The sequence below is a fragment of the Cricetulus griseus genome (genome assembly GCF_003668045.3).
Source record: "Cricetulus griseus strain 17A/GY chromosome 1 unlocalized genomic scaffold, alternate assembly CriGri-PICRH-1.0 chr1_0, whole genome shotgun sequence".
Taxonomy (NCBI): domain Eukaryota; kingdom Metazoa; phylum Chordata; class Mammalia; order Rodentia; family Cricetidae; genus Cricetulus; species Cricetulus griseus.
Window position 1 is genome coordinate 193,998,673 of NW_023276806.1, and position 13,383 is coordinate 194,012,055.

The 13,383-nt window shown below is 42.8% G+C and overlaps 1 protein-coding gene across 1 annotated transcript in view; it reads right to left on the bottom strand.

Moving 5' to 3' along the window:
• Positions 1-412: 412 nt before the first annotated feature.
• Positions 413-13,383, bottom strand: part of Exoc4 (exocyst complex component 4) — a 691,582-nt gene continuing 678,611 nt past the window's right edge. The window contains exon 18 of the mRNA XM_027391411.2: positions 413-2,501. Coding sequence (XP_027247212.1) covers positions 2,264-2,501 — 238 coding nt within the window. The 3' untranslated portion in view covers positions 413-2,263. The remainder of the gene's footprint in view (positions 2,502-13,383) is intronic.

Consider the following 13,383-nt stretch of genomic DNA (forward strand, 5'->3'; position numbering starts at 1 on the left):
CCAAAGGAGTGGTACTATTAGGAGATGTGGCCTTGTTGGAGTGAGTATGGCCTTGTTGGAGGAAGTGTGTCACTGTGGAGGTGACCTCTGAGCTTTCAAATTTGCTCAAGCTACCCCCAGTGGCTCAGTTCACTTCCTGTTGCCTGTGTGAGATGTCAAACTCTCAGCTACCTTTCCAGCTCCATGTCTGCCTGCATGCTGCCCTGTTCCACCATGATGATAATGTACTAAACCTCAGAAATTACAAGCTACCCAATTAGATGTTTTCCTTTATAAGAGTTGTCTTGGTCACGGTGTCTCTTCACATCAGTAGAAACCCTAAGACATGGCCCAGGTGTAGCGCACTTGACACATGTTAGTGTCCCAGGAAATGTTTGCTGAATACAGACTATGAGAAAAAAAACAAACAACATTTAAGCTTCTCAGAACAGTTTTAATTTTTGGCTGTTCCCATCCAGACCAAAGTTGCTACAAACAGGTGTGAAAATTCCCTCCCCCGGGGTCTAAGAGTGACCTTGCATAGCCCCAGCCCTTCTGCTCCTCCCATGTGTGTTCAAGATGCTTCCTTGTCAGTGCACTTGCTACCCTTGAGTAGCAAGAGGATGTGGGGGCCTGGGGCATTGGCAAGATCCATATTGCCACGAGCATTTCAGGTCCCAGTACCAGGAAAGGGCAACTCAAAGGAGGCCTAGCAGCCAGGCATGGTGGTGCATGCCTTTAATCCCAGACAGATCTCTGCGTTCGAGGCCAGCCTGGTCTACAAGCAAGTTCATGACAGCCAGAGCTGTCACACAGAGAAACCCTGTCACACACAAAAAAGAATCTTCACTGCTGACATCACAGGAAAAATGTCCCATCTTCCTTGCTTTCAGCTGAGTAGACCTGAGCTCTATTGCTTAATATTAACTACTAGTATTGCTTTAATTCTCTCTGAATTTAGGTTCAATGTTTACTGTAATACTAATTGCTTTACTTTTTCACTGTCAAAATCTTTTAAAGCTATTTTTATTTTTGTGTGTCTGTACCTGGTGGGTATTAGTTTGTCCATGGTTTATTACAACAACAGCGACAACAAGGACAGGACTTGTCTGTGAATTTAAATCATATTAACTGAGGCGTGAAGATCCATGCTGAATGTGGGGGAACCATTCTATGGCTGAGGTCCTAGGTGGCATAAAAAGGAGAAAGCTACCCAAACACAGGTGTCCACTGCTGTTTCCTGACTGCAGATGCAGTGAGCAGCTGCCTCAAGCTCCAGCGGTCATGCTTCCCTGTTATGATGGGGTTACCCTTAACTGTTAGCCACAAAAACTTTCCTTTCTTGAGTTGCTTTTGTCATAGAACAGGACAAGTCACTAATGCAGTGTGCACAGGAACATGAGGGAGCCCCTCAAAATTGACCCTCAGAGAAGTGTGAGATGGGGAGCTCTGCAGCCATCATTTATTTTCAGGGTCAAGTCATGGGGGTGACTAACCTTTCACCCTTCTCTTTTCAGCACTAGTTTTATGACTTGATTTTTTTCTTACTTTATGTGTCTAAGTGTTTTTGCCGGCATCTATGTCTGTGTACCACATACACGAGGTACCTGTTGAGCCAGAAGAGGGCTTCAGGTCAGCAGGAACTGAAGTTACAGATGACTGTGAGCTTCATGTGTGGGTGCTGAGAATTGAACCCTGGTCCTCTGGAAGGACAGCCGCTGCTCTTAACTGCTAAGTCACCCCTGCAGCCCCGACTCTTGGCTTTAATACAGAAGGAATAAAACAAAAAGGCTATAAAGCCAACCAGCAACCTGTGTGCAAGCTACACCACCCTCAACCCCAGCAAGGGATGAAGAGCTGCTTTCTCCCCGGCCTTGAGGAGATGGGGAGCCAGATGAGAAGCCTCAGATTTGATTTTGGCAATGGAGACAAAGTAATGTGCACACACTCACCTCACTGAACTATAAACTGACAAAGTTGAGAGAATAAAAAGCTTATGCCATGGACCATATTAAGTGGTGTCAGGATGGTCTTAAAACTCAACTTGACATGCCCTCCTTCCTGTCCCACCCTCATCCCTAAAGTAGTCGTTAGGCCAAACATTCCATACTGCAAACTTCCTAGAGTTCATATAGAAAAGCAAAACTAAGGAGAAAATAATCCACTTTCTATCCACTAAGCATCAGTGTAGGCAAAAGCAGGTCAGCTCACGCTATGCTGAGTAGCTAGAACCCGAGGCTGCACTAAGAATGAACCCCACCCTCACCCACTGCGGGGCACACCATCAGACGGTCGTTATTTTCTTGTCCTTGGTGGCTTGCTTGATGGCAGCCTGCTCACAGATGATCTCCTTGAGCCTCTGCAGCCTGGTGTTCTGGATGGTCTGGTCCCCCACGCCGGTCTGGCTGCGGTGCAGCAGGGTCAGGGCATGGATATACTCCAGCTCTGTGTACTTCACGCCCTGGTCCACCACCAGGTTCAGGAGCTCATCGGCTGTGTTGTAGAGCATCTCGTAGTACTGCCTGGGGAAGCAAGACAGAACCTTGGTGAATGTTTCCTTCATCGGCATGGTGGCTGGGGGCATGCCCATGCTGCTAATTGTATGCTAATATGTTTACTTATTTCACAAACAGCTACTGATTACCTGGAAGGCAAGTTCTGTCCCACTCAACCTCTTAGTCACTCACTCATTATCTTATTATTGGAGTCACTCATTATCTTATTACTGGAGACTCTCTGAAACAAATATATCTTTCTTCTGCTTGAAATGGGATAATAGTGTTGCCTATTTCTTCAGGTTACTGGAAGAATTAGTTAACTCATAACTCATCAAGAAGAACTCTTACCACAGCGATGGTAATAGGAACACAATAACAGTAATGGTAATATTAGAGCAGCTTTGTGTGTCCAGGGAGAGAGGAGGCTTCCAAGGTGTGGGTCACCTCCTTCCTCCCTGCCAGGAAAGCTTTAACCAAGGTTGAGGGCCTAGAAGCAAGCAGAGTGCGGTGAAGAGACATGGTCTGTAAAGAAACCCTACACATCAGGACGGCTGGCTCAGTGACTTGTCCCTGCTCTCAGGTCTTCAGTTTACTTCTTCATCAAGAATATCTCAGGGGGAAGAAAAACCAAACACCAAACATCAAACCAAACCAAAACCCTTCCAAACCTCCCATTTTATGGAGGAAGGAAGCTATCCTTGGGTATGGGAATATATTTCAAGAGCTTTAAGATTACTGTTTCAATGGGGGTATGGTCAGGAGTGGTTCTGGTATCTCCATTAGAACAGGAGAGATGATGCCCTCAAATAGCCCTAAGAAGGGGGAGGGATGAACCAGCTTATTTTAGATGGGCAACTTCAGGAGTGTCTCGGGAGCACAGTTTGGCACTGTCCCATGTGGAGAGTCCCCTGAAGATTAGTGTTTTGTTGTGGTTTCAAATGAGGACTTACTTCAGCCGCATGAAGCCTGCTATGGCATGACTGTGAAATGTTCCTACAGGTTCATCTATCTGCACACTTTATCCAGAGCTGCTGGCATTGTTTTGGTAGGCTGTGGAAACTACAAGAACTAGCTGGAGGATGCAGAACACTAGTGGCAGGCTTATGACGGTTATAGACTGGCTCTGTGTCTTCCCAACACTCTCTGCTCCATGATCCATAGAGATGCAAAGAGATGGTAGCTGTCAGTTCCCATTGTCCTAGAGTGAACAGCTACGCCTTCCCCACTAAAATGGACTGCATCCTCCTCAACTGTGAGCCCCGATACACCCTGGCTGTTTGAGGGTACTTCTGTCAGGCATTTGGTCACGAGAAAAGTAATGAGCATATAACCAGGTATCTGGAAAGCACTGCCAAGCATATGCTTGGATGTGGACAGAAGAACTCTGATGGAAGAGGAGGATAAAGTCACTTGGAGGATTCTGGCAAAACAGTAGCATCAATAATCAGGAAACCCTTTGAGGTTGCATGTTTAGCATGAAGTCCATGAGCTTTATATTATACTCCTCAATGTACCTGCTATAATTAAAATATTCTAGTGAAAAATTATGCTGTAGGAAGGTGCTTCATGCTGTCGAACAGCATCCCATGCTCTGTGGCACATAGTAACTTCTGCCCCGACCCTTTCCTTATTTTATGAATTAAGGACCTATGCTATATGGTTCTGTTTCCCTTAGATGCACAGGTGTGAGAAAAAGGTGTCTATTTAGGGAACTTCCTTAAAATATCCATTTTAAAATTGCTCAAGAAGAAGACATGTACAAATTTAGAGCATTCAAATGGAGTTAGACCTTAGAGACCTTTGAAGCCTGGACTTTTTAGCCTAAATGTTCCTAAACTTCAGAGTGCATCACTCAGAACTACCTGGGGGTCATGAGGAGTGTGGAGTACAGAAGCCTCGCACCCTGGTATTGCAACTGTCAAAGGTTCCAAGCCACTCCCACCTAGGGCCTAGAAGGAGGGGCCGCTACTGAGGCAGTAAATGGTTTATGATACTGTTCACTGAGATTAAGCCAAAAGAATTGGAGTTCTCTACATTATGATATTGATATTTTCATCATTTATCTTAAAAAGCAATGCTGAGCCCATCAGCCCGGATGAAATTGGATTTCTTTTGAAAAATCTGATGAATTGTTTCCAGGGAGACTGGTTTTCTACAGAGACTGCCATCCCACCCCAGGAGCAAACAAGACAAAGACGCCAAGTCCTGGATCTTCCAGTGTGATGACTGACGAAGGGCACACCACTAAAGTACTTAATGTTTTACTATCCTCTGTGCCTTGATGACCTTTATAAATCCCAAAATGACACTCTTGAAGGCAATGGGGAGACTAAAGGAGTTCTCAAAAGCCTCCGATGAACAGTGCACCAAAATTGCAAAGCTGAGTTATTAAACAAAATTGACAGGTAACTGATGGCATATTTTCTATAGTTAGGGAAAATTCCCCTATAAGCATGATGATATATTAGATCATAAAGAAACATAAATATTTAAAGACAGAATGAAATTCATTTATCTTTCAGAAAGCTACCTCACCCAGCAGCGAAGACTAATAAATGGGCAGAACAACTGACTGGGAGTTGGGAAGGTGCTATGAGATGCCCTAAAGAGAAAGTGGGAGAATGCCCCAAACTGTGCAATTAAAATGAGCTTCCATGATAAACACTGACAGACTGAGATGAAATCAAGTAACCCAACAGTACTAAATAACTGATGGGTATGTACCGAGACTTCAGGGAACTAAACGCATGTTTTTTATCATCAAGCATTAAAACAGGTGGCATTGTATGTGGCTGCTTGGGTTGCATTAGTGAACGAACACACATGTGCTGTAGATGTTTTCCAGCTCAGGACTCAAAGAGGGAGTCTCTTTTTTAGGACTCCTTAACATTCAGAGGTCAGATGCTAGCTGTGGACTGAATATTCTGGACCAAAGGAGTTTGGCATCATCCTGATGACTGGAACATTCTATGACCAAGTGTGTACCTTCCCATGATTCCCCTTGCCCTTTGCTGTGTGCCTTTTGGTAGCACTTCCCAAAGCATCACGAGTAGACATGGTGTACGAATACTTTTCTGATGCTGCACTAAGATGTCATGACCCAAAGGGACATGCTGAGGAAGACTATTTTGGCATCAGGCTTGGTTGTGAAGCCACACTGCATTTTCTGAGCATGCAATCAGGCATATGTGTATATACAAACTGCTTGAACCTTTTGTTTTCAGCATTAGGACCCTTCTGACTTCCCTCTAAAAGCTTTTATATGTTTAACCCACAAGGATCAGAAAGGGCTTTAGTCTACACCTGTCTACCTCCCACTCTGGCACGCTCAGTTCATGTCTCTATTGTGACCTGAGGTTGCTGCAAAAGGTTATAGTTTCCTGTAGGTAAACTAGGGGAAGAATGCCCCCAGCCCCAGGCCATCTCTTCCACCAACAGCATTTTTTCCTGTGCCTATAGCCTTTCACAGAAGGTGTGTGTGCAGGTGACAGACAGCAGCGCCCTGCTGGGGGCTGGCCTAAATCCCCTGGGTACTCTTTTGCCATCTGCCTTCTTTCACCTGTATGATTCAGAGTACAAGATTCATTTCTAAGTGGCTTTTAAATAGTTACCTTGGGCACCTGGAGGCATTAGTGCCAGTACCCCAAGGCCAAATTATGTCTATAAAATAACATGGTATTTGTATAAAACTTATATAGTCCTCCTATACATTTTAATTTATTGAGACAGAGTCTTACTATGTAGCCCTGGCAGGTCTGGAACTCACTCTGTAGACCAGGCTGGCCTTGAACTCACAGAGATCCACCTGCCCTGCCTCTCAAGTGCTGGGATTGAAGGCATATGCCACCATGCCTGGCTCTTTTAATACATTTTAAAATCCTGTCTAGATTATGCACTCAGCACAATGCAAACATATTACAAACAACTGCTATAATATAGTGTTGTGAGAATAATGATGATAAGTCCACACATTTTTTTTCCTGAATACTTTAAATCTTTCATTGGCTAAAACCAGAGAAGGCAGACTCTATGGATAAGAACCTGAGCATAAAGATGGCTAAAAGCAAACAGCTGTGGGCTCCTGCTGTGTTTTGGAGCTGTATTTATTACAGTAATATTAACAATGTTTAATTTGTAGATACATCTGTGTATTCAACCTTCTGAAACAGTATCACAATTCATACTGTACACAGAAGCAACTCAGCTGTAGAACATGAGTGACTTGTCTCAGGTCTCAAAGTAAAGGATTTTAAGACCTAAACAGCCTCTAAAGGTAAGGTAATATAGATATTTGAAAGTATAAGAAGGAAAAATACTAGCTGTTATTAGTGTCTGTATAGCTAATTACATTTAGCCATGCTTTTGTATAACTGAATAAAATTCTCAGACTAACTCACTCCAGCCATGTCTTCTGTTGACGTGGAGTGAGCCTGCACTGTGGCAGTTCACACCTTGTTTAGACAAACCTCACAGTTACAAGCGACTAGCTCTATGTGGATCTGGAATTCAGGGCTCCAAACTTAAACTTCAACATTTAACTCAGGAGTTTTTTGTTTTGTTACCTCCTTTATTTTTCCCTGTTTGTCTGTCGAGCTGGTTGGTAATGGATGAGGTAAGCATCCTTTTGAAAAGATGGTTGCCTTTCTGATTTATTACTTCCTTTAGGAGACGGATCACGATGTGTTTTTGGTGTGGTGCTTTAGGAAGGGGAATTCTCGAGTGCTGGTGGGGACAGAAATTAGTACAGCCATTGTGGAAGACAGTAGATAATAAAAACACACAGCACTCTCCTAAGACCCAGCAGTCCCGCTCTGGGCTCTGTATCCAAAGGAAACAAACCCATTACATCAAAGAGACACTTGGACTTTCTTATTTATTGCAGCACTAGTCACAATAGCCAAGATACAAAATTGATGACAGCATCTATCATTGAACGTCTGACTAAGGAAAGTATGGTGTATATGCCTAACAGGTTGTTACAGAAGAAACAATGAGATCCTGGCATGAAAAGCTGACCTGAGCCTGACAGAATTGACTGGGGCTCCCCCAAGTATTTTCAGGTGGGGATGGTGAGATGGGTCGGTAGGTAAAAAGGTGCTTACTGCCAGCAATTCCTGGGACCCATGTGGTGGAAAGGAAGAATTGGCTTCTACCAGTTGTCCTTTGATCTCCACATGCACACTGTGGCTGCGTGTGTACGCGTGTGTTGGGTATTACATTTCTAAAATGTTTAGAATCAGAAATGCTTTGTCTCAGGTGATTTCAGTTTGGGACGATATGCACATACATAGTGAGGTGTCTTGGCGATGGAACTTGAGTCTAAATGAACATGTTTCCCACACTTCTGTAGTGGTGTGGCTTATGGCCCAAGGATCTCTCAGAAGGCTCCTGTGTAAGAAGGCTTTTTCCTCAGGATGGCAGCACTGGAAATGGTGGGCTCTTTAAGAGCCAGGGTCTAGTGGCAGGTTCTTGGGTCCCTGCTGGTCCTGCCCTCTGACAGGACTGCTGTTTTAGGAACACAGTCCTTACAAAAGCCAGGGCCTGACCTCCAAGTTGTTCTTGTTTATGTGTATTGCAGTGCGATCTCTGGTTTTTATGTGAACTGCTGCCGTCGCCACCTGATTGAAACTGGTGGCTCTGAGGGAGTCTCTACTAGAGATGACGCAGGCACAGTATATTTGAACTTGTAAAATGAAGCTCTCGTCCTCATTGGTAACTTGCCTCAAGTAGTTCATTGTAGCAGTGACAAGCTGGTTCTTGTGGAAGGCAATTTTGTGCAATATTTTAGTGAGGATGCATTTTGACTGCAACCCCTTACACAAGGTTGGAGGTGGAATTTTCCATTTGTGGCATCAGCTTAGTACCCAAAAGATTAGGTTTCAGATTTCAGACTAGGGGTGTTGAACCTGCAGCTGGAGCATTTCAGGCACTTTAATAAAAACCCAGTAGTAAAAGGTAACTAAGTGAGAAGGAGAAATACTGGATTCTTGTTTTCTCTGCCTCCTTAATAGCAACTGTAATAACAAACACAGAAAGGGACTGAGTAACCCATAAGCCAGATGGTTATCCCATAAGTAACTGGGAGGAGCCTTCTACAGTGGGGAGACTCACTCAGCAACCAGGCCAAGGTTCTGGTTGTCCTGCAAGTCATCTTAACTGGTCATGTGCCTTTGGACAAATGCTGTCATTTGCTTCCCATGTGAACACCTGAGAGGGTATGGCAGGTGCTCTTTAAGCACTGGTGGCATTTTTGGAATTTTCAAAAAATTATTTATTTATAATTTATGTATACATGCATGCCAGAAGAGGGCATAAGACCCTATTATAGATGGTTGTGAGCCACCTTGTGGTTGTTGGGAATTGAACTCAGGACCTCTGGAAAAGCAGCCAGTGCTCATAACTGTTGAGCCATCTCTCCAGCACTCGGAATTTTTGGATTTCACACTGGTACAAAGTCCCCTGCTTGTTCCTTTCACATCAAGGAGATGCCATTAGGCTCACTGATGCTAACTGTTGCCAAGCAATGGTGGGCGAGGGCATTAACAGGGCATTAACAGAAAATACTCTCAACAAGTGTAATCTTGGCCCAGATACTTTCCAGACCAATAATAAAGCAGATGATAATCCTATGTATCAGAAGAATACATTAGTGTATTAAAATATAATATAATTGTCCTTATTTGTCTTCTCCTTCAAAGAGCTTAGAGTTTATTACAGACATGATTGAAAATTTTAATTTGAAATGCAGCAAAGTTATTTCCATTTCAGGAATGAGAAAAGCTAAATAAGTTTCAGGCAGTTAATGCCAGGTTTAGATGAGTATTTTATGTTGGGATGGTCTTTAATAGTCTCAACAGATTACCCTGGTTTTTGTTTGGGGCACACTGCTGTAGAATAGATTTTAGAAAAGACTTTGCCCATATTCTCTCAGCTGGTGACAGTAAATAATCATTCCAGAGGTAGGTACAATTTTGAGTTTTGTGTTTGCAAGATTTACTTTGTCTTTTTGCTGGCTCCTTTATGCACTTTCATTGTTTATCCCATTATCAACATTTAAAGTGGTAGAGCACTTTCTCAAGTGTGATGCCCAATGCTGGACACCTCCACCTCGCCCCACATACCAAAGCTGGGGGGACAGACAAACAATTAATTACTTGTCAGCTTATTCTGATATCCTCCACACGTTCACAATTCTGGGCTATCTCTCCTAGACTTCAAAAGTTTACACCAATAGTGTTCACTCATCCTGTCAGGAATGTACCTCATCTCAGCACTTGCCATGCGCAGCTGCAGCCAGAACTTTATTTCTCTTCAGAAAATGCAGTTGCTTGAAACAAAGGGATTCCACTGACTCCATCCATCCCCGTTACTGCTGAGATGACAGCAGGATTCCTTTAGCAGTCACTGAGATGGGGAGAGAATGCCTCTCCATACTCTTAGCAACTTTGTCCTCACTTCACCTTTGGAATACATTCTGAATTTATAAATATCTAAGGTTGAGATTCGCACTCCAACTTAAGGATTCCTATGTCACTCTTCACTACATCAGATAATTTTTTTAAATTAACATTTCTACAACAGGGCTAGAGGACAATCTACTTTAAATTTAGTACAATTAAAGTTATGTCTCTTTGGTCTGGCACTGCCTTTGGTCAAAGCCCGTTTATATGAATAATTATTTACTACATTAAGAAGTCAGCTCAAGTCCTTCTTCCATTCTGAAGGTTTTAATAAATATTGACGAGGACCATTTTGTTTGCACTTGCCAAAGCAATTCTGATGGATTCATCGTCTGATGTTATCAAATAATGAAATATGAAAGAGTGAATAGAATTACTCTCTTGTTCTGTGATTTTTTATTTAGGTCCTTCATTTTACTTTCATAATTGTGTTTGTCTCATACTTTTGTAAATGCTCTTTTGATTATCAAAAGGTGAGCCTGGGTTAAGGAGAGCTGCACTGTGCTGAATAGCAGTTTAGAGTCTTTTCAATTAAAATAGTTTATCGGATAGCACTTTGGAGAGTTTTCAATTTTAAAAAATAATTTGTCTAATATCACAGGTTGAAAAAAGGCACATAGCATATTGCCCTCTGGCAGTCACAAAGCTACAGATTATTTACTAATTAGTAAGAAAGTCTTAAATTGTATATTATCTATATTTCATAGACTCGAAATCTGGAGGCAACTGCTGGTGTAAGCTGAAAAGTAATTCAGAGGCCCCACGGCTGTTTCCATCTTTAAGCAAAGCAACGGAAGCATTAACTTTTCAAAAGATAATGCAAAGTGCTGCTTCAAAGGGAGAAGCGACCTTGTTACCAAAAACTAAGAAGTCCAGTAATACTACAAAATGACAACTTCACATAGAAGGCATGGTCCTTGGCTTCAAGAAGCTTCTTTAATTTGCTCTTTAAAAATACCATCTATTCTAGGGCTATGTCAAAGGTATCCATGGCAGAAGTCAAATGTTTAAATTTAAAGCCAAGCCAAGCCAATGCTTGCTAGTCTTCCTGTTGGCCTGGGCCATTTCCCATGTACTGTTTCATGGGAAATGATAGAAGAGTTAGAGGGCCATAGATAAGAGAAAACAAACAAACAAACAAACAAACAAACAAAAAAGGGCTTGGTGCAAAGTAATGATTAATGTTAAGGATGGGATAGAGAAGTGAATGGGTCAATGAGCTTATGGTTTCTGCATCTACCCACCCATCTGTCCATGTGTCCATTTTTCCATCTACCTACCTACCTACTATAGTGGTGGGGATTATTGAATCCAGAGCCTCTCATGCATTCTAGGCAAGGGCTATACTGCTGAGCTATGAATAGCAAGCTTGGTTTCTGCATTTATAATGTGGAGATACTGCCTACCTGGAACTATTTGGGAAGAAAGATTGTGGAATTGCATGGGATCTCATGACTTTGCTTAGAAACCACTCTCATTAGAGCCTTGTGCTGGAGGGGCTGGAGTAATGGCTTGATTATAGCAGATGACAATTGTGGCAACTCCATTCCACTGTCAAGACAGGCTGGGTGAAGGTGATGGGATGGTATGCTGCAACCCATTATCACTCTCTCGACACCACTCAGCTATTATTCGCTGGACTCTTATACTCACTCACTCACTCACTCACTCACTCACTCACTCACTCAGCCTTTCATTTCTATTTAGAAACCTGAACACTTGTGAAATTGTTAGGGGAGTTCTCCACTTTGTTGAAACAAAGACCATCTATATCATGATTTAAAGGTCTCTATAAAAAATAAAAGGTTGGCATCTGGGTATGGTGGCACATACCTGTAATCACTCATTGGGGAGGTAGAGGCAAAAGGATCAGTAGTTCTGACTTTTATGAGACTATCTAAAACACCACAGGAGACAGACATACACACACACACACACACACACACACACACACACACACACACACAGAGAGAGAGAGAGAGAGACAGAGAGAGAGAGAGAGAGTTATTAGAGGAAACCCAGCCCCCTGTGCAATCCACAGTTATCTGAGATGTGTAAGCATATGCAAATCAGCAGGTCCCAATAGCAAACACTTGAGGGTTTATTAACTAAACGCTTAGGTTATTTATGAAGGAGAGAAAACCTAAATAAACCAAAGCTACGAAATGGGCCACCTGAGATTCAAAGCCATGTGACTCAGGATGGATGTCAATTAGGAAAGTAATGGGGTAAAGAGGAGGGAGCTAATGGAAGTGTGTACAGTATCCAGCAGGGCTTAATTAAAGACCCAAAGACTCTGACAAATGTGATGGATAGCTGTGGGAACTGTGAATTTGGTGGGTGAAAGACCACTGTGGGTGATACATATTTGGCTGTCAGCAAACTGTTTGATACAGTGAGTCTAAAAATTGTAACTAGTAAAATGAATTTGTTCTGAATGGCTACCCATGACAGGACCCAGGCAGAAAGCCCAACAAAGGGTAATGATAAATGCAAGTCAACAACTTCAGAGGAGGAAGCATCTATTGAATACGGAAGATGCTGGGTTTACAACTGATCTTACTTAATGCCTTAATTAATGTGCAGGAAGATAAGGGAGCCCTGGAAAGGTCGAATGTTAGTAAATTGGGCAGGGCTGTGAATCATAACAGAAGGAGGTCCATCTTAGAATGATGGCAGGAGGAATCCACCTCTGCTTTTCAAAGGTTGGAGGGAAGTGACAGCAGCCTTGGGAACCAGTCTGGGCATGGATGGAGGGGAGGCTAGGGCCATAGGAATAAGGTCCAGTTTTAGGTCAAAGAAACAATGGCAATCCTTTCTGGGATGCATCTCATAGCTCCTTTTCATTTAGTACCATGAGCCAAATAAAGGAAGCCCAGAAAGGAACATCAACAATGGTAGCAAAGGGACAGAGTGTTGGGGACATCAATGGAAAGATTTAGTTCAGTTTCTGTTCGTTCGGATGTCAGCCTATAAATAAGTGCCTCATTCTATCAAAATACATGTTACTACACATCTTTAAATCTTTCAGTGTGTGTGTATCCAGAATTAGAGACCTGGAGTAGTACATTGGGTGAGATCACAGGTAGCCTTGGTTTATCTGACTTTGGACAATTTGTTAATCTTTCTGCAGCTTGTTTGCTTCTTTCCAGGAAGAAAAACAGTACCATGGGCTGAGATGATTAAGAACATGGGTTGGATAAGATTAACTCCAGGAATATATATCTTAAGAGTCCTGGGGGCCAGGTGGTGGTGGAGCACGCTTTTAATCCCAGCACTCGGGAGGCAGAAGCAAGTGGATCTCTGTGAGTTCAAGGTCAGCCTGGTCTACAGAGGAGTTTCAGGACAGGCTCCAAAACTACACAGAGAAACCCTGTCTGGAAAAACAAAACAAAACAAAAAGAGTTACAGGGTTGGGGATAACTCTTTGAGGAACAGAATGACAA